At 47.2% G+C, this 18,257-nt stretch overlaps 1 protein-coding gene across 8 annotated transcripts; it reads left to right on the forward strand.

The window, feature by feature from the left end:
• The first annotated feature begins 183 nt into the window (after window positions 1-183).
• Window positions 184-16,139, forward strand: HAGH (hydroxyacylglutathione hydrolase). 8 transcript variants are annotated; one of them, XM_037911745.2, is made up of 10 exons: window positions 184-312; window positions 5,111-5,211; window positions 6,638-6,819; window positions 7,373-7,437; window positions 8,721-8,838; window positions 9,931-10,039; window positions 10,836-10,939; window positions 11,419-11,520; window positions 12,487-12,566; window positions 13,317-16,139. In XM_037911745.2, exons 1-10 carry the CDS (start codon window positions 221-223, stop codon window positions 13,414-13,416), a joined length of 1,053 nt encoding a protein of 350 aa, XP_037767673.1. In that variant the 5' UTR covers window positions 184-220; the 3' UTR covers window positions 13,417-16,139. The 8 variants fall into 8 exon arrangements, with proteins under 8 accessions (XP_037767673.1, XP_037767675.1, XP_043380196.1 ...); XM_043524261.1 differs by lacking the exon at window positions 184-312 and adding an exon at window positions 316-366; XM_037911749.2 differs by lacking the exon at window positions 184-312 and adding an exon at window positions 457-547.
• Window positions 16,140-18,257: the final 2,118 nt, after the last annotated feature.

Here is an 18,257-nt window from a genome sequence, read left to right on the forward strand (position 1 = left end):
AGGGATAGCGTTCAAATGCTGTGCAAATGTGTACTTTATAGCTTACCAACCGTTTGATGGAATAAAACGCACCAGGGCAAATTCCCCAGGCCACCTCGTCCCTAAGGCAATAGGCAGAAAGTGTGAACAAAGTGGAGAGGAGACCCAAAACCAAAACCAAAAAAAATCACAAGAGAAGCGAGTTGAAACCAGCAGGCCAAGCCTCTGCCCCCCAGTCCTTATGCTGCTGGGTCGGGGCGATGCCTTCAGATGCCTCGGGTCACCCCGCCGAGGGCGGCAGCGCCCCTGTGATGCAATCCGCGGGCGTGCAAGGCAAGTCTGGGTGGGACACGGGAGCGGAGGGAAAAGCCCGAGGCAGCGGTCGGGGTGTGTGTGTGTGTGCACGCGTGCCTGCCACCTCCCCCCCCCCCCGCCCGTCGCAGGCTGCGGTGCGGTCGGCGAGGCTGCAAGCGCGGGGGCCTGGGGCAGCGCAGAGCCGAGCGCAGGAGACCGGGGGGGCCGGCGGCGGCGGCTTGCACCCGGCCGGAGCGGCGCCTCCCGCGGCCCTGTGAGTCGCCGGCCTTGCCCGCCGGAGTCCCGGGCGCGCCGCCCCGCTGGGGGGGCTGGTCCGGCCAGCGGCGGCGCGATTGGCTGGCGGCGGGTCGGGGAAGGGGAAGGGGCTGGGGCCGGACCCAGCCGAGCGCGCGGCGCTGGCTCTTATGTAACCCCGCGGGCGGGCGGGCTGCCCTGGAGACCATGGTCCGCGGGAGCCGCCGGAGGCTCGGCAGCGCGCTGGCTTTGCTGGGGGCGGCGGCAGGCTTCCGAGCGGGTACGTGGCGGCGCCGGGGGGGCTCTTTGCGGGCACCGCCTGCCGGAGCGGGCCGCGCCGGGTGGAGCGTCCCCGGCAGAGGGGCTCTGGGGGGACACCCTGGCCGTGCCCAGCGCCGTGCACTGCGGCTGCACTACACCGCCCCCCCCCAGCCGTGGCTTCATCGCCAGCTGCAAGGGAAGGAAACGCGCAAGGGGCGCGTCTGCGTCGGGGCTGTAACGCCTGCAAGGGGGCAGAGAGCCGCCTCGGGGTGGGGAATGCCGCTCTCCCCCCCCCCCCTTCTGTGTGTCTGCTCTGGGCCGGAGGAGGGATCCGTTTTGGGGTGCTGCACCAGCCCTGGCTAGTGGGTCTGGGCCGGGGGGGTGGTATCTGCCTCTGGCTGGGCGGTTATAACCACTTCAGGGCTTGAAATAACCTTGAAGGCGACTGAACAAGGACAATCCGGGGGGAAACCATCTCCTAGTTAAAAATGGGCCGTCAGGTTAAAAAATCGGCACCCCAAAAGCTTCCCTTCCTCTTGGGCTGTAACCCTGGTTGTGACCCTTCAGGAGGTTACCGCTTTAACGCTGCTGTTTCGCTGAGGGATTTTTTGGGAGTTAACTCCACAGGTCGACTGCAGATAGGTGACATTTCCCTTTTTCCTGTAGTCCGTTTCATTTCTGGCCTTCCTGCAGCAGGATGATTGGGTGGGAAATTCTCCTGGAGTATATTTTGAAAACCCAGCCCAAGCTGTTTTTATTGATAAACTATAAATATTTTGTGGGTGAGGGGTTGTATTAGTAACTTTTAGAAACCCTAACAAACTTAAACAGCGACAGAACTTCTTTGAAACTCTGATTTTAATGTGAATTTATCACCCTGAGTCCTAGTGAAGTAAGGAGCAGAGGATTTTACATGGGTCCAGTTGTAGGAATGACCCTAAACCATCTATTATTGACTTCATTTGCTGTCAAACTTGAAAAGTGTACAGTATTTTATAAGCAACACTGTCATCCCTTTGGATCATTAGGGACCCCACAGTTTGCCAGAACTTGAATGTTTGTACAGTGCTTTGAACATGTAAAGCACGACATAAGTGCTAAGTAGTATTAGGGTAATTATATTATTATTATAAAAGCATAATGATGTGATTGGCCCTTCCCAGATGTATTTCTGGGAGCTGCTATTGCAAATTGCATTAATCACTCGGGTGGTAGCAACACAAACAGGAGCGTTAAGTCATATCGAAATTCTGAGAACCATACAAGCAGTATGACCAAAAAGATAAAGTCTCACAACTGATATAAGAAGTAGTTTGTTGTAGTCCATTCTACCTGGAGAAGAAGCTGCGAATGCAGAACACAAGACATGCAGGTACCAGATTCAGAATTTAAATAAATATAAATTTCCTATCTGATCCCTAATAGTGTAGAAGGAATGGATTCATAACGCCTCTCATACAGAAGTCTTGCATTAAACTCTGCTTCTTTGTCTCCTCAGCGTACATCCATATGCTGGATAATGTGAACAGTTTCCTATCTGCAAACACGCCCTTCTTCAAGTGCAGAATCACACTTGCACACTGAAGAGTGGTACCAGAAGATATGACCAAAAAACTTGATCCCAAACCTGCTGAAGTCAATGGAAATCTTTCTGTTGACTTCAAGGGGCTTTGGATCAGACCCCAAGTATGATAACATATTAAGGAACAATATGAAAATAAAACCATTAGGCCTTAATGTTTTAGGGTACACCTTATTAAGGCTGACATAGTGACATTGAAATAAATGCTGTGATATGGTCCTGGATAGTGGGACCAGTTATGTAATGTTATGAGGCTGAATGACATCTTAAACAGAACCAGTTCTGATAGCATCAGTGTGCACAGATAAGAAATTATGCACCTGTAGACCAGATGAGAACGGGTCTGAAAACTAGGTCTGAGTTACAGCTGGAAATTTGGAGGGCATTTCAAAGTGTATGCACGCTTATTTTTATTTATTTATTTTATTCCGATCACACTTTGGTATTTTAAAGGCAAGTACTTGCATGAAAACCCCCTCTCAAGGATCTGGTAAATAACTTGTGGCCAGAACCTCCAAATACTAATATGATTACCTTTAAGTCAATGGGACTATTTCCTTACTTAAAATTTAAGCATGTGCATAAGTGTTTGCAGGGTCAGAGCCTAATTTAACTGTAAACAGGGTTGGAGAGGTTGGGGGAGATGAGGAAATGGTTTTACCCTATTGAAGTATGCCAGATTTGGGTCGGGGAAGAAGGATTGGTTTGTTTTTGGTGTTTCTCCTGCCGAGGAATGATAGCTTTATTTTTATAAAAGGGATTTCCCTGCTCCATAACACCAATTGGCAGGTGTGGATGCTAAAGTGTCTTCTCTGTCAAATGCCTCTTACGTGTATGCTCTATTATGCTTCAGAGTTGGGGATTTTCTTTGCAGTATTGCATTTTAGATTCTGGCACTCTCTTCCTTTACTGATCTTACAGCTCTAGTTTAATATGAGGCGGAAGGCAGATGTGGAGTGGAAAACCAAGGACTCTGGGCCAGATAAATAAGCCAAAGGGAACCTACAGCAACAACTGTCTGCCTCTTAAGTTTTCCAACGGGTTATTACGCTTGCTAGTACTGAGATGGTTGCAGAGATCCTGATGGTTGCAAAGTTAAGCTCCGTAGTAGATTTAACATCATATATTCTAAAGTTCTACGGGCCTTGTTTTTTATAAGCTATAACAAGACTACAAGGCCTTTTAAAAACGTCTCTCCTCAAACATGGACATTCCTGAGCCATCTGAGAGGCTTGCTCAGAAGCTGCCTCCGTTGCAATTTCGGTTTCCTGCTGGGCCTGTGGCACTCCAGGAAAATTGCGAATTGCCAAATCTCAGAAAACACTGGGCTGGAGTCCTGGGAGTAAAATGAAACACCAGCCCCTTGTGTCCCCGCACTTCAAAGCAACATGGTTGTCTCCTTTGCTGTGCATCAATTCTCTCTGGCATTAAGACAGCCGGTTTCTGTTCCGGGGAGATGGATGGCTGAATTCCCATAGGAGGCTATTTGATCGGGCGAGTGGGTTCCAGTCTTGCTAGGGCAGTTTTACCCCTGGCTTCATCAGGAGTGAGATCAGACTGAAAGCGCATTCACCTGGGGCATTTGCTATAGCCATGGGCAGACGCTGTGTTGCGAGAGAAGGGCATTTCATCTTGGCAAGCACAACAGTGCCAGTTGTGAACAGACAAAAACCATGTCAGGCCTCAGAAAATCATGAGACTTTAAAAAAAAAAAAAAAAAAAAAAAAAAAAAAGCTAAATATTTGGGAGTTCTTTTTATTTGAGTTCTGAGCCTTTAGGGTGCACGTGGGTCATCAGGTTTTTGCCTGCAATACGGGGGCTAGAATCATACTTTCAAAATGCAGACTGAGATTCTCACACAATCCCCTAACTCCAGGAGCTGGGGCTTTAAGAAAAATGCCAACTAATGATAAAATTGCAACAGTTGGCAGCTCTGCAAGGGAGAAACTGCCGGAAAAGTCTCACAGGGTTGGGACAGAAACGGGTTCTGCTGCTCAGACAAAGAGCTGCTGGTGTCAGCAGGGTGAGAGACACTTCGGACTAAATGGGTCAGCAGTTGCCATAAGGAGCTCCAATTTGGCTTCAGTTTTTGTCACGCTAACAGAGTGGGAGACTGTACCTTCTTGAGACGCAGTGACCTACTTAACGAGGACCATGTGAACAGACCTCCAGGCGACATAGTAGAACTGCTCCCTCGCTGAAGTTTTCTTGTTGCTTAAATCCCTGTTGACTCTTGTAGCTGTTGTTAGTCTCTGCTGAGGTATTGCATGGTCCTGCCGCTTCCCTTTAGAGGCTTCCAAGCCAGGTGAGGAAAGATGGGGGGGCGTGGAAGATCCTTGGCAAAGGAGCAAGTGCGGGGAGAGAAGGTCTTTCATTGAACTCGTAAGAGCTGGCTATGAAGTGACTTAGGGAGTCTGTTTCCCTACGCTTCCTGTTGGTGCATTTTGTCTCTAAAGTCCTAATGTCTCCTGCCATTCTGGGGCTGTGTGTGTCTTGTTAAATATAAATTTAGAAATACTTTAAATGTCCCGGGGGGAGAGGGCGGGCGAGACTGTGGTTCAAAGGCTTTTTCATGTGCCAAATGCTCGTAACACCGACGAAGCTGGATTGTAGCTCTAGGTCTGGTGTGTCTCCACTGTTGTGATGCCTGTGTACTGTGCATCCCAAAGCCTGTTTGGAAACCTCTTCCAGAAACGTAGATATTTCTTCTTTCCTATTCTTCTATCTATTATCCCACAGACAGAAGCCAGCACAAGCCATATTGTGGGGAAGCGGAATAGTCCAGTGGCAGCACTGGGTTCTATTCCTACCTGTGCCACTGAGCTGCTGTGTGACCTCAGGCAAGTCGCTTTCCCTCTCTGGGCTGCCACCTTGTCAATTTAGACTGAACATGCCTTAGGGCGGTGACTGTCTCTCAGTGTGTGTGTGTGTCTATTCAGCACCCAGCGCAACGGGGCCCTGGTCTTGCATCTCTCAGTGATTCTGTAATGCTCATGTTGTGCTGGCCCTCTCCATAGAGGTGAATTTCATCCCAGACAACTGGCTTACACTGAGCAAGATTTTACAGGCGACAGTAATCCTCCCTGAATGGAACATTTGTTGTTGTTGTGTTTTTTTTTTTTAAACCTTTAACAACTATACTTAGGAGCCCTGAAATTGGTGAGTAGGTGACTAGAGGCTCTAGAAACAGGAGGCCAAGTGGGCTATCCTCTCTTGCTCATCTCCACCATTTAAATGGCTGAGCCTTTTGCCCATTGGCTGTTGTTTTACATACCGATTCCCTGTGGAGTTAAATAGGCTTCTTTTTTACTTTGGGCTGTTTTCGTGTGAAATGTCCTGGATCTGCTTAACACCTGCTTAACGCCCATCATGTTAAGAGCAGAACACCTCTTTTTGTCACATCTGAGTGGCTGTAGCCCACTAACCCAAACCTTTCCTCCAGAGTGTATGTTGGTTAATAACCTGTATACCGAGGGGAGTCCAGCATCTTCCGCAGAGAATCCTGTATTCTCTCCCCCTTTGCCTTACCTTGCTGCTATGGTGTCTACAAGGAATGAGCCAAAGGTGTCTGTCTATGCTCTAAAACAGCATTTCTCAACCTTTTTGATACCAGGGACTGGCATGCTGCCTTTCTAACCTGTGTGAGGGAGATCTCAGGGACTGGCACTGCTCCTTGGACTGGCCGTTGAGAAACACGGCTGTAAAACATGGGTTTTTTTATTTTTGGCTCCACTGTGCTGTACACTGGCCTTTGCTGATAACCCCGTATTCCTACTGCTGTGACAGCTGTCTGCCCTCCTCCACCCCCCTCTACCTGCTCTATTACCCCTCTGTCAGGTCTTAAATTAGGCCCAATCCTGCAATCACAGACCTTGTGTAACTTTGCTCATGCAGACAGGTTCACTGATGACTGTAAGCGCCCTGGGCCAGGGCCTGTCTCTCATCTCTGTGGTGACTTGCCAGGTTTTCTCCTGGGTGTTGCTGAGGAAGCAGAGCCGTACTGCCATGTGCTAGCCATTTCACTCCTCATTGTGGCAGGTGGCATCCTGCCTGGGAGAATTCACCCCTCCTGTGCCCTTGATTTTTCTCCTAGATGTGGTAGCCTATATCGGCTCTAGCAGGAGACGGCACTAAGCCACGTGCTGCTTTTCTCCGGGGCCCTTCAGAGCCTTGGAGTTGAGAGCCACAGGATCCCCTGTACTCTTTCCCCACCGCCAGTTTTGCTGCTGCACCAACCATATTTTCAAATATCCTCTGCATCTCCAGGTGCAACACGGCCAGGAGCTGGCTTCCTCCACGCTAACTCTGATCTGAGAAAGTCTAAGATAGTCACACAGACCAACATGAAGGTGGAGCTGCTTCCGGCCCTCACGGACAACTACATGTATCTCATCATCGATGAGGAAACCAAAGAGGCAGCGATTGTTGACCCTGTGCAACCCCAGAAGGTGACGCTCCATGGTGCTCTGGCTAAAGCGCTCTGCCTGGTGAAAGGGGAGCTGGGTTTGGCTAGCTGCTGCCTATGCTAGCCCTGCATTTAAATGCAGGAAATGATTAAGCCATGAACCTTGCTCTGGGTTAGGGGTAAAAAGGCTGGATGAAGTCATGATTACTGGTCGATACAGCTGCTCAGATAAGGGTAATCAAATTGTATTTATTGGGATGTGAACAGGGGGGATATTTTTTTCTCCTTTATCTGCCCTGGGTGCAGTATGGAGGTTTTTCTTGGCTTCCTATGAAGTAACAAGTATTTGCCGGAGGTGGAACATTGGACTGATGTTCTGATCCAGTCTGGCAAGCCCTAATGAGCTGATCTGCAGTCCTTACTCCGTTGTCATTCCCAGCATAGCTAATGGGAGCCTTGCCCGAGTTCTGGGATGCAGGTTCTGGCTTAGCTCCTTACAAACCGTAATAGAGGCACAAAAGCCCCTACTCATGGTTGAGGCCATGCCTAAGCCAGGTTATATGAGGTCTAATGTTTCTATGATGCTCTGTTTGTAGGTTGTGGAAGTGGTCAGAAAGCATGGCGTGAAGTTGACTACCGTTCTAACTACCCATCACCATTGGTAACACTTATGTTCTGCGATGTTATAATCTTAGGGTAGGGTGGAATTGCCTCTGGAGGCAGTTGTTCATCCAAAGCACAATTCAAGGGGTGGTTCTTCCAGATATTATTGGTCCCCACACGTGAGTTCCTGCTCAGAGGAGCCAGGGCTCAGTGGAAATGTACTAACCTTTACAAGGAGATTCCCTGTTAGGCTTAATGGGCCTGATCCAGAGCCCATCGAAGTCGATGGCAGTCTGCCCACTGGCTTCACTGGGCTTGGAATCCAATTTAGAGACAGGCGGACCCACTTCAATAAAGCAGATTCCCGGCGGCAGAGTTTGGTCCTTGGGTATGTGCATGCATTTATCACTGCTGGATGCTGCGTGTGTATAACTGAGAGCTGAATCAAGCCTCAGGGAAAGTGGAGTGAGGAAACTGGTTTGACAGTTGCTCTGGCTTCCCCTCACTTGGCATCTTGTTTAGATAGATTTACTTAACGCCCATCTAATTTAAAGTTTGTTGGGAATGAAAGCTCTAAGGAAGCACTTTTAATACAAGCTTAGGCGATGGAACTGGAGCTGGTGACACTACCAGCTTTCTCATGGCAATGAAAAAGAATGACTCACGATGGCTTCTGTTTAACTGACCTAGCTGTGTACTTGTAGAGCGCCCATCATGACAGTGTCCAAAGCACAGATCCTCTGTAGTATTTAGGCACCTGTCTTCCATTGATTTCAGTGGCACTTAAGTGCCTAAATACCTCTAAGAACGTGGGCCCATGTCCCATTAGCCCCTCTTCTTGCTCTGCAGAAAAGACCGTATCCAATTCTAAAATCTCATGTTGAAGACTAGAAAATGCTGTTACATTGTGAATTGAGATCTGTAATCTTCCTCCAGCTCTCCTGAAAATCCTCACCTCTTGTCAATAATGCGCCTTGGTCTTTGCATCTTTTCTTTTTTTGTAATGAACACATACCCCGTAAACTTCAGCACAGGTGCAGTGGGGAGACCCACGGCAGAAATTGTCCCGGTCTTCCTCTTAAAACATAATTGAACAATGAAGTCAAGCAATAGCTTTGGTGGGGCATAGCCTCAGGGAGGAGATGGTGACCATGAATCTTCTGACACTGTGTGTGGAGGTGAAGTGCAGGGAAACAGAAACAAGTAGCTGCTTACGTTACAAAAGGTGGTAAAATTCAATGCCTGGTAACGAGCCAGACTTCGCAGTGTAGCTAGAGGAGGGCCAGAGTCGTAAGAAATGCATCTTGTGGCCTCCCAAAATGTGACCTTTTGACCTTCTAGGGACCATGCCGGGGGTAACGAGAAGCTTGTGAAGATGGAGTCTGGGTTAAGAGTGTATGGAGGAGACAACCGAGTGGGAGCCTTGACACAGAAAGTGTCTCACTCTACATCATTTCAGGTAAAAACAAACAAAAAAAACCAAAAAATCCCCCAATCCAGAATGTGCCTTCCACTTGAGAAGCCTGTCTAGAGCTGGACAGATGCCACAGGTCTCTGCATAGACTGCCACTAAGGGTTCATGGGTCACAACCTGTTCAGTTCCCTGCTCTGCCAGAGTCCCTGTGTGACCTTGGATAAGTCACTGCCTTTGTTCCCCATCTGTACAATGGGGATAATACCACTGTCCTGCCTCACAGAGGTGCTGTGAGGTTAAATGCATTTAGAGATTTTGAGGTGCTTAGACACTGTGGCGATGGAGGCCAGAGAGGTACCTAAGACTAAGGTTTAAAAATCAGCTCCTGTAGATCCGCAAACGCAGAGTGGAGACTCTCTCCTCCTTGCTCTGGCTGGACTGCAGCACTTGGCAGGGGGAAGCGAGTGGTTCAGGACTGGTGCTGCTCTTCCTAAGCTGAACCAACGAAGGTTATTCGACAAAGCTTTGGTTTAACTGCAGTGGAGGTATCTGCCAGCCACGTTTGGCGCCTGCGCAGTAAAACATGCGGCAATGTTGCTGACGCACAGGCATTCTGCTTGTCCCAGAAATATACATTTAGGGATGTATTTAGCAAAAAAGGAAGCACAAGGAGACACTGGGAAGCATGTGGGGGGGGGGCACTAAAATTTAACTCCTGTCTGTGGTAAATGGCCCCTTAGCCTGGTGAGCAGGCTGTTTGAGTCTGTGTCTCTGGGTATAGCTCACGTCCCCTTTAACACAGCTCTTGGCAGTAGCTGTTTACACTCGATTAACTTGTTTGGGTTTTGTATGTCTCTCAATCTGTTTGCTCTTGTCGTGGCCTCATTCACTGCCAAGGACTGAGTTACTCTGCATGTAAGTGAGAGTGACTCAGTACCTGCTGTTAAGTAATACGCTCCATTCTCTGGTAAGCTCACCTCTCCTTACCTTTGCTGAGCTCCCGTGGCAACCTGACTTGAGATTTTACTCTGCAGCTCTGACAACGTGCCTGAATCATACGACTAGAAAAGCATTGAGTTAATCTCCCTTGCCCCCAGTGCACGGTGGCCTAACTTCATTCTTTGGCCTTCTCCTCAGGTGGGATCTCTTCATGTGAAATGCCTCTATACGCCATGTCACACTTCTGGACACATCTGTTATTATGTGACTAAACCAAATAGTTCTGAGCCTCCCGCTGTCTTTACAGGTGAGGAATTGGGTGGTTTATTTTGCCTCCAATCTGTGTTGCTGAGAAATGCAGGTCTTTCCTCTGCTTATGTTCTCCTGATTATCCAGATTTAGGTTCTTTCCCTGTTCCTTGTTACAATCACAGCTCACTTCTTAGCCTATGTGCAGCGGGCCTCAGGTGGCACATGACCAGGATTCATCATTGAATTTGGTCCGCCGGTTGGATCACGAGCTTGCCCTGGCCGAGTATTGATGAGGAGTGTGACATGAATGCTGATCCATGCCCCCCACAGCTCACTAAATGGAAATTTCCCTAAACTTGTCCAACTAGCGAGGCTTGGAATTTTATTAGCAATCGCTAATTTGGCCCATGTTTGCTTTCCTATATTTTCTTACAACTTTGTTAGTTGTGTAGCTAACTGGAGGGGAGACTAGGTGGGCGACTATGCTAGTGGGTAGTGCATTCACTTTTGGTCTCTGGAAACCTGGGTGGTGATCCTGCCTCGAGTGAAGTAGGTCTGATGCTTTGAACTTGATCATGTGTATCTGCTCCTTAATAGGCTCTCGTCAACGTACCCAAACAACCAAGAGTTAGGCACCATCACGTATCTCTTTACAGACCAATGTCCGTTGGATCTATAGCATGGCCTTCTAGCCATGTCTCTTGCTAAAGGTGGCAAAACTGTGTGTGTGGGAAGCTTGCGTGTAATGATGATTATGACCAGCCACAGTACCGATTTTTTTTTTTTCCCCCTGGGATTGTCTGCTCCAGTGTGTTGTCTGGTCGTGACACTGTGTCCTGTCCTCTCTCCCAGGTGACACACTGTTCGTGGCTGGCTGTGGGAAGTTCTTTGAGGGAACCCCAGAGGAAATGTACAAAGCACTGATAGAGATTTTAGGCCGCCTGGACCCTGAAACGGTATCGATCCCTCATCTCATGTTAGCAAATTAACCAAGCTGAACCTATTACAGACTTAAGAAGGAAACGACCTTCCTAATACCATGGTATTCAAAATGGGGGAAGCGATCTTTCAGAATGAACATATCCAGGGACTGTCTTGCATGTAGAACAGCCAGGGGTCCGTGGAGAAGGGAGCACTGGTCCACTGATCCCTCTTCTGCTCATAAAGAGGAAATGCAGGCTAGGGCAGAGGACTCTGGAGCCAGGACTTCTGGGTTCTCTTCCCAGCTCTGCCATGTAACATCAGGCAGATCTCTTCCCCATTTCCTCTGTGCCTCCGTATGGTGGATAGAATATATATCCATGTCCTAGAGGATTATGAGCCCTTGCCATGAACTCCAGTGGAGCCAGGTTTGCAGCCCTAACATCTGTAATGGTGCTTTGAGATCCTGGGATATGAAGCGGTGTGAGTGTAACATTTTTTCCCCTTCTCTTAGAGAGTTTACTGTGGTCACGAATACACGATCAACAACCTAAAATTTGCCCGTCATGTTGAACCCAATAACGCTGCCATCCAGCAAAAACTAGCCTGGGCTAAGGTAAGTGGGATCTTGGCATTCGGCTTAGTGGGTTATTAGAATTATTTTTGTAGTGGGGTAACACCCCAGAGCCTCTTTTGGGATCAGGGCCCTGTAAGGGGGAGGCATTGTACAAATGCAGCTAGACACGGCCGCTGCCTCAGATCTTAGTCAAGGGTGGGACACGATGTAACAAGTGAGTCTAACAAATAAGAGGGAGAAGGAGGGCACTGGCACTGATGTGATGTGGTGGCGGAGGTGACCTGTACGCCTCCATCAAAGTCGTGCAAGGTTTGTGGGTGGAGCCACGGTGCTAGGAGGTGAGGAGGCAGGAGGAGAGTGTGGTTGGTGGGAGGGCAGGGATGCTGAGAGGAATGGAGGGCAGGGATGAGGTGAGGGCAATGACCCGGATCAGGAGGCTGAGGCAGGTTGTGTCCCTGAGTTTGGTTAAACCCAGCAGCACGAAGGGGTTTGGGGCTGGCGGCCGGAGCGAAGCAGATGGGCGGAGCTCACACACTGTCTTTATCCCAAAGAGGCCGTAGCTATAGCCTTGCTGGTGGGAGCAGCAGGAGGGTACTCCCCCCCCGCACCCCGAACGTGCGGAGCAAAGCCAAAGGGGCAGTTCCAGACAGCCGAAGACCCTGTGAGCCAGCACTGGCCCTACATCCAGCTTCCCTCTGTCCTTCCCAGTCCCACCTCCCCATGTGCTATTCCTGCTTCTAGAGGGTTGTGAATGGGGCCGCACAGCATCTGCCTGTGTCCTGCATCTGTTTGAATGTTGCACATACGTGTCCATTTGGGGAAGGATTATGCCACTTTTCCTCTGGTGAGAACAGTCTGGCCTGTATCGTTGCGACATTCAGAGCAGCTAGAGGCAATGCAGACACAGCACTGACACTGCGTCTTAGCTTTACTGCACGATACTGAAGACCGTTGCTTTTCACATCTGTACCCATCAGAAAGCAGAAATCTTTCCCTTTTTTACAGGCAAAATATGACAGTGGCGAACCAACTATCCCGTCTACTATTGCAGAGGAGTTTACATACAACCCCTTCATGCGAGTGAGGTACCTGTGTATGCATGGCTGATCCTGATATTATCCTGGGTTATAAGGAAATGGGGGAGGCCATGACCTCTAAAGAAAGCAGCAATCGCAGCTTGTTGCTCTGCCTTTCATCAGCAAATTTCAATTTCGATGGAGACCGGTGTCACTTAAAACAATTATGGGGAGCAAGGGAGCTGGTGCTTCTGTGGCATTACTTGCGTTTAAATAATTCCATTCTGTGACCTCTTCTCGCATGCGTAACTATTTATCCTGGGAGAGAGTTGTACCGACAGATGAATGTGTAGTGACTGGCTAAGTCTTAAGAATGCTATACAATTTGACCCGAGCGAAGATCTGTTTCTTGGCTGAGTGACGTGTTCCTCGTTCATGCTATATATTCTGAGAGTGCAAATCTGGAGATGTAAGCACCTCCTCTCAGCATGCTGATTTTATCACTTGCAATCTGTTCTGGCTGACGACTGCATCTTTAAAAATTCTTAAGATCGCTGTGAACACTATGACAGGGCTCAGTTCCGGATTGTGCTGGTCAGCCCAGAGAAACCATGCTCTGCCCTCACATCTTCATGGGTCGATAAGTATCCTGTGAGCAGACGCTTTGCAAGAAATACTGCCTAGAAGTTTGTGTGATTGTAACTTAAATGTGAAATCAGGTCTGAGTTATAATATTTCTGGTTTGAGTTAAAATATGATTAATATACACAGTCTTATTGCAGTGAAATAAAATTGGCTTGTCTATTTTACTTCTGCTAGAGAGAAGACAGTCCAGCAGCATGCTGGGGAAACTGATCCCATTCGAACAATGGGAGCCATCAGAAAAGAGAAGGATAACTTCAGGGTACCAAAAGACTGAGTACTTTGTCTGAAACACTTACCTGTCAGTTTTATCGTGTTTTAGGAACTAGAAGTTTCATTGTTCTGTTGTGGTGGAGACACATTCACAGTTAGGTTTTTTTAACTGTCTTAAGTGGGGTGGGGGTAAAAAGCACTTTGCTCTTGTTAAGATGTTCTATGGCTTATTTATAAGATGTTAAAGAATATTTATTCCTGGCTTTCAAACTGTCAGATGCAGTGAGGTTTTGCATGAATCCTTACAAATGTTCAGTATGTGGTGGTGGGAGGGGAAGGCACATTTGAGGGCTTCGTCCTTACCAGGGCAAAACTCAGTTAGCTTTATAGGAGATCTGCCTGCATTTGGACTGCAGGATTGGGCCAGGAGACTTCCACAATTAAAGTAAATTGTGTGGAATGCACGTAAACAAATGGCTGTCTAACGAATCCTTTTGCAACTTATGAAATTAACCTTTCTGATTCTGTCACTTTAAGATCTGCTACATTCATTTGTCATAGTGCAGTGCTCACTTTGTCACCAGCAGTTAAGGGTCTAATTCAATTAAATATGCTGCCCAGCTTGCTTGGTATCTGGATACATCTGGCTGTAGAAATAAGACTGTCCAAGCTTGCATTAGAGTGTAGTTCCCCCTCCCCCGCCTTCTACCCACCCCTTTCCTTCTGCATCTTAGAGATCAATAATTTCTAAAGACAGCATGTTTTTCAGACTGATGGGCCATGATGTTGCTTATACCCTTCAAGTATGAACAGCTGCGTATTAACGGCTTTAAAAGCAGCTTGCGTGTACCCACTGACTCCCCTCCAAAGTATGCTATGAATAGCGCCTGTAACAACACCAAGCCTTAGGCAGGGATTCGGCCGATAGACCAGTCTGATCCTAAAGAGAACTAACTTGGTTTAGTGAGTAAATGCATGTCCTACAAGTTTGAGTAGATATAAAGTTAGACCGTAGATATAACCTTTCCTACCATTGTGCCATCAGGATAGCTTCTTTATGCTGTAAATGCTACTTTAACGTAGCAGGATTAGCCCGACTGACACCTCTGGCAAAAAGATTCAAGAGTTCTGGTTACTGTTGTGCCCAAGATCATCAAGGTACCAGCTGGTCTGGAACAGTGGCTACCCTTCAGGGCCTGCTTCAATAGGAGCAGAAACTAGAGTTGCCGGGTTTAACCCCTTAGCTTCTGCAATCTCTTAGTCTTCCAGCAGAAGCTTCTTCTAGAGTGCTGTTAAGTGTAAAGAAATCAAAGCTTGCCCTGGTCGCTCAGCTGCACTGAAGCCTGGTTTCTAGGCAGATCCAGGGTGTCTTCCAACACAACTTTTGTTCCTTAAACTTTCCTTTCCTTGCCCTTGTGGCTCAAAGAGCCCTCCCTGGTGTGAACTGCAGGCACATCTAGATGATCGGAGTAGGCAGCCAGCCTGAAACAGACATGATGGCAACTTCCTCCCCAGACTGCTGTGTTCATTTAAACAGTCTGTTAATCCTGGTGAACAGAGCACAATTTTATGAAAGCAGATTGAGAGCATGGAAACCCTGCCTCCCTGGCAGAGACTGTGCATGGCACAGAGGGGGTGAATTAAGCCTGACTTTCCCCACCCGTTCTCTGGGTCTTTGTTTTCATGCTGCTTGTGAGTTGGTACTCTGGACAAAAAGGGACCACTTGGTCTCTTTCAGAGCAAAGAATGGTCTTCCAGATCTCTCAGTAACTGCTGGGGTGGAGGAGAATAGGCAGAATTTTGCCATGTCACAGAACTGCTGCCGAGAGTTTTCAGTGTCCGTGTTGGAAAATAGGCTTCAAGTGAGCTGGTGGGGCGGGAGGGGGACCTAGCATGGTGTCCGTGCCCCCTTACCATCTGTGCCATGAATCAGTGTTCGTTTCAGCCCCCTCATTAAAAAGGCTTCTTTTAAATATATGGCCAAAAGCACCCTATTAACACAAGCTGCTCATTCTGTCTTACTCGGAGCAACTTCCATATCTGCATCTCTGAGCCAGAGCCGGTGTCACTAGAGTCTTCAGAGAACTGCGCTTTAAGGAGGATAGTTTTCAAAAGTAACTTCCCTCCCACCCCAAGTGGCTAGGGCAGAGGAGTCTGTTTCTGACCTTGGACAGGCCTCTTACCTTCTCTGTCCCTCAATTTCTGCATGGTTAAACAATGCATGTACTTTTCAGGAGGCTAGGGCTACTGTGTGTAGGTTTATAAAGTGCTCAGAGACTCTGGCTTTCATCCAGGGATATCACTATAAACCTCTTTCACTCTCCTTCCCCATTTTTTTTTTTTTTTTTAAAGAACCATAAGCCATGTAATAGTGCCCACATTTTGATATGTGATAACCTGGAGGGTGAACACTATCCAATGTGAGGCTACTGTAGTATCTATTTTAAGCTCTGAAGTGGTTACTGCTCAAATGCAGCAAAGATGCACGTTGCTATTAATACTTTCACTTCTAACACCTGTCACTGTTATGGTGCATGTGGCTTAGGAGCAGGGCCTGCGGGGAGGGAAGTCTGCAGAGACAGTTTATGTAGGAGTTGACTGTGCAGTGTTTTCATCTTGCTCGTGGGACATGATATGAGCACAAAGTGGTAGAATGCACACTTGAAAAATTCTGACACCCATATCTTAATGAACTGGGCTCCTAATTACGTTCTCCTCTTGTGTCTCTTCCGATTGCGCAGTTACAAACTAAATGTATGTTTTTCAATAAATGATTCTCAGCTGAAACTGAGTAATGCTGAGTCATTTCAAGCCTCTGAATCTAGTTCCTCCTCTTCTGTTTATTGCCTGATAAGTAATGTGGGCATGGTGGACTTTGTCTCCTCTTGAATTCAAGTTAATTTTTTGCTTGCCAGCCAGTGCAGTCACATGATGAAAGTATTTTAAAGGGACATGACTTAAATTTAGGGGTGGGTGGGTTTTTTACACACTCTAAAAAGTGAAATATAAATGTCCAAATACTGCAGTTTCTGAAACACAGATTTCCCAACTGTCTCTAAAACCTGTACAGTTTCAATTAGAAAAGAAAAACAGTTTGAATGTTATTACTGCAAAGTGGAGAGACATGTAAACAGAGCATAAATCAGGGCAGTAATCTAAAGGGAAAGAATGTAAATGTATTTTACTTGTTACTAATGGTTAAGGAGTAAAATGTTCAAAAGTACTTAAGTTTCATGGAAAGTCAGTGGGGCCTGGGTAACACTTTCAAAAGTAGGTCTGGATTGTATTTAAAAATGTTTCTTTAAAATGGAAATCAAAAGACAGACCTGAAACACACTATGCCCTTTGAGCCTTTGGTCTGGCATTTCTGTTAGAGGAAGAGTCTGTCTCTCTTTAACATGGAGGACTGTTGTGGTGGGGAGGGAACCAATTTGGGGGTGGAGAGGGCATAATTAATTTCTCTGCTGGGGGGAAGAGCACACAATTAATTACAAGTTTGGGGGCTGGAGAGAAGCTGGAAGTTCTGCCCCATCAGCTAGCAAGGAAGATCCAGACCACCTTATTCAATACCGTTGGAAAAGTTGCAACACTAAACAGACATGAGGGGGATTCAATAAACAAAAGACTGCATGATTTGGGGGGGGGGGAGGGGGTTGTCTCATGATTTTTGAACCCTTGGGGTTGGCAATGCAGCAGATGCACTTAGTCAAATGTTCTTTCCACGGGTCTGCCCTGGCTCGCCACTTACAAATTAAACTTCATAACATCCTTGCAGGGAGCAGTTTGCTGTTGTCTGCAGTGTCCTCGGGGGGAAACGGAGGCACAGAGGTTTAAATTCAGCCCTGGGGGAAGCATCAGATCTCCACTGCACCCAAAGGAGACTCTACCCGCTTATGAGGACTGCATGGGGTCCAGAACAGTTGGTGACCTGTCTACAATCACACAGTAAATCATTGGCACAAGTGAGATTAGAATTTGGGAGTGCTGGCATCTACCCCCTCCCTCACACAATATGGCTTATCCTTTATTTGCTATTTCCCAGCAGTGAGGTTAATACACAATCAGGACATCAAAAAGTCCAAGAAGAATTCAGTTCCCTGCTATAATAAACAGAAAGACCCAGAGATGTGAGTATGAACTTAAAATTCATAATCAGCCCTCAGTTTGTTTATAGTAGCAAAGGAAGCAATTTTTAAAAATCTAATGAAAAGAAACAACCTCTTTAAAGTACAATGATTGTTACATGACAGCTGCTTTACTGGGCCTCAGGCAGGGCAGGATTATGACATTCTGAGGCCCTAAATGATGTCAAGTGTAAGAGGCCCCATACCATTAAAATGTTTTTTTTTTATTATTTTCACAGAAAGGATGTTGAATATATAAACACAAAAGCTTTATATTTGCATAAATATAAAGGCAAAGTTGTAAAAATAGAATAATCTTCATTTTCAGCAGCCCTCTCTAACGATAAGATTTGGATGACCTTGTAAACTGGAGTAATAGTAACAGGATGAAATTTAATATGAGAAGTGTAAGGTCATGCATTTATGGATTAATAACAAGAATTTTAGTTATAAGCTGGGGACGCATCGATTAGAAGTAACGGAGGAGGAGAAGGACCTTGGAGTATTGGTTGATCATAGGATGACTATGAGCTGCCAATGTGATATGGCCGTGAAGAAAGCTAATGCGGTCTTGGGAGGTCAGGCAAGGTATTTCCAGTAGAGATAAGGAGGTTTTAGTACCGTTATACAAGGCACTGGTGAGACCGCACCTGGAATACTGTGTGCAGTTCTAGTCTCCCATGTTTAAGAAGGATGAATTCAAACTGGAACAGGTACAGAGAAGGGCTGCTAGGATGATCCGAGGAATGGAAAACCTGTCTTATGAAAGGAGACTCAAGGA

This window comes from Chelonia mydas, chromosome 10 (assembly GCF_015237465.2).
Source record: "Chelonia mydas isolate rCheMyd1 chromosome 10, rCheMyd1.pri.v2, whole genome shotgun sequence".
Lineage (NCBI taxonomy): Eukaryota > Metazoa > Chordata > Testudines > Cheloniidae > Chelonia > Chelonia mydas.

What these genes read in the sequence shown, in the direction of transcription:
- HAGH (XM_037911745.2), top strand. Translation starts at nt 221, where the DNA reads ATGCTGCTGGGTCGGGGCGATGCCTTCAGATGCCTCGGGTCACCCCGC. An exon ending in GCCTCCCGCTGTCTTTACAG is followed by an intron (nt 10,040 to 10,835) that starts GTGAGGAATTGG and finishes CCTCTCTCCCAG; the next exon opens with GTGACACACTGTTCGTGGCT. An exon ending in AACCCCTTCATGCGAGTGAG is followed by an intron (nt 12,567 to 13,316) that starts GTACCTGTGTAT and finishes TACTTCTGCTAG; the next exon opens with AGAGAAGACAGTCCAGCAGC.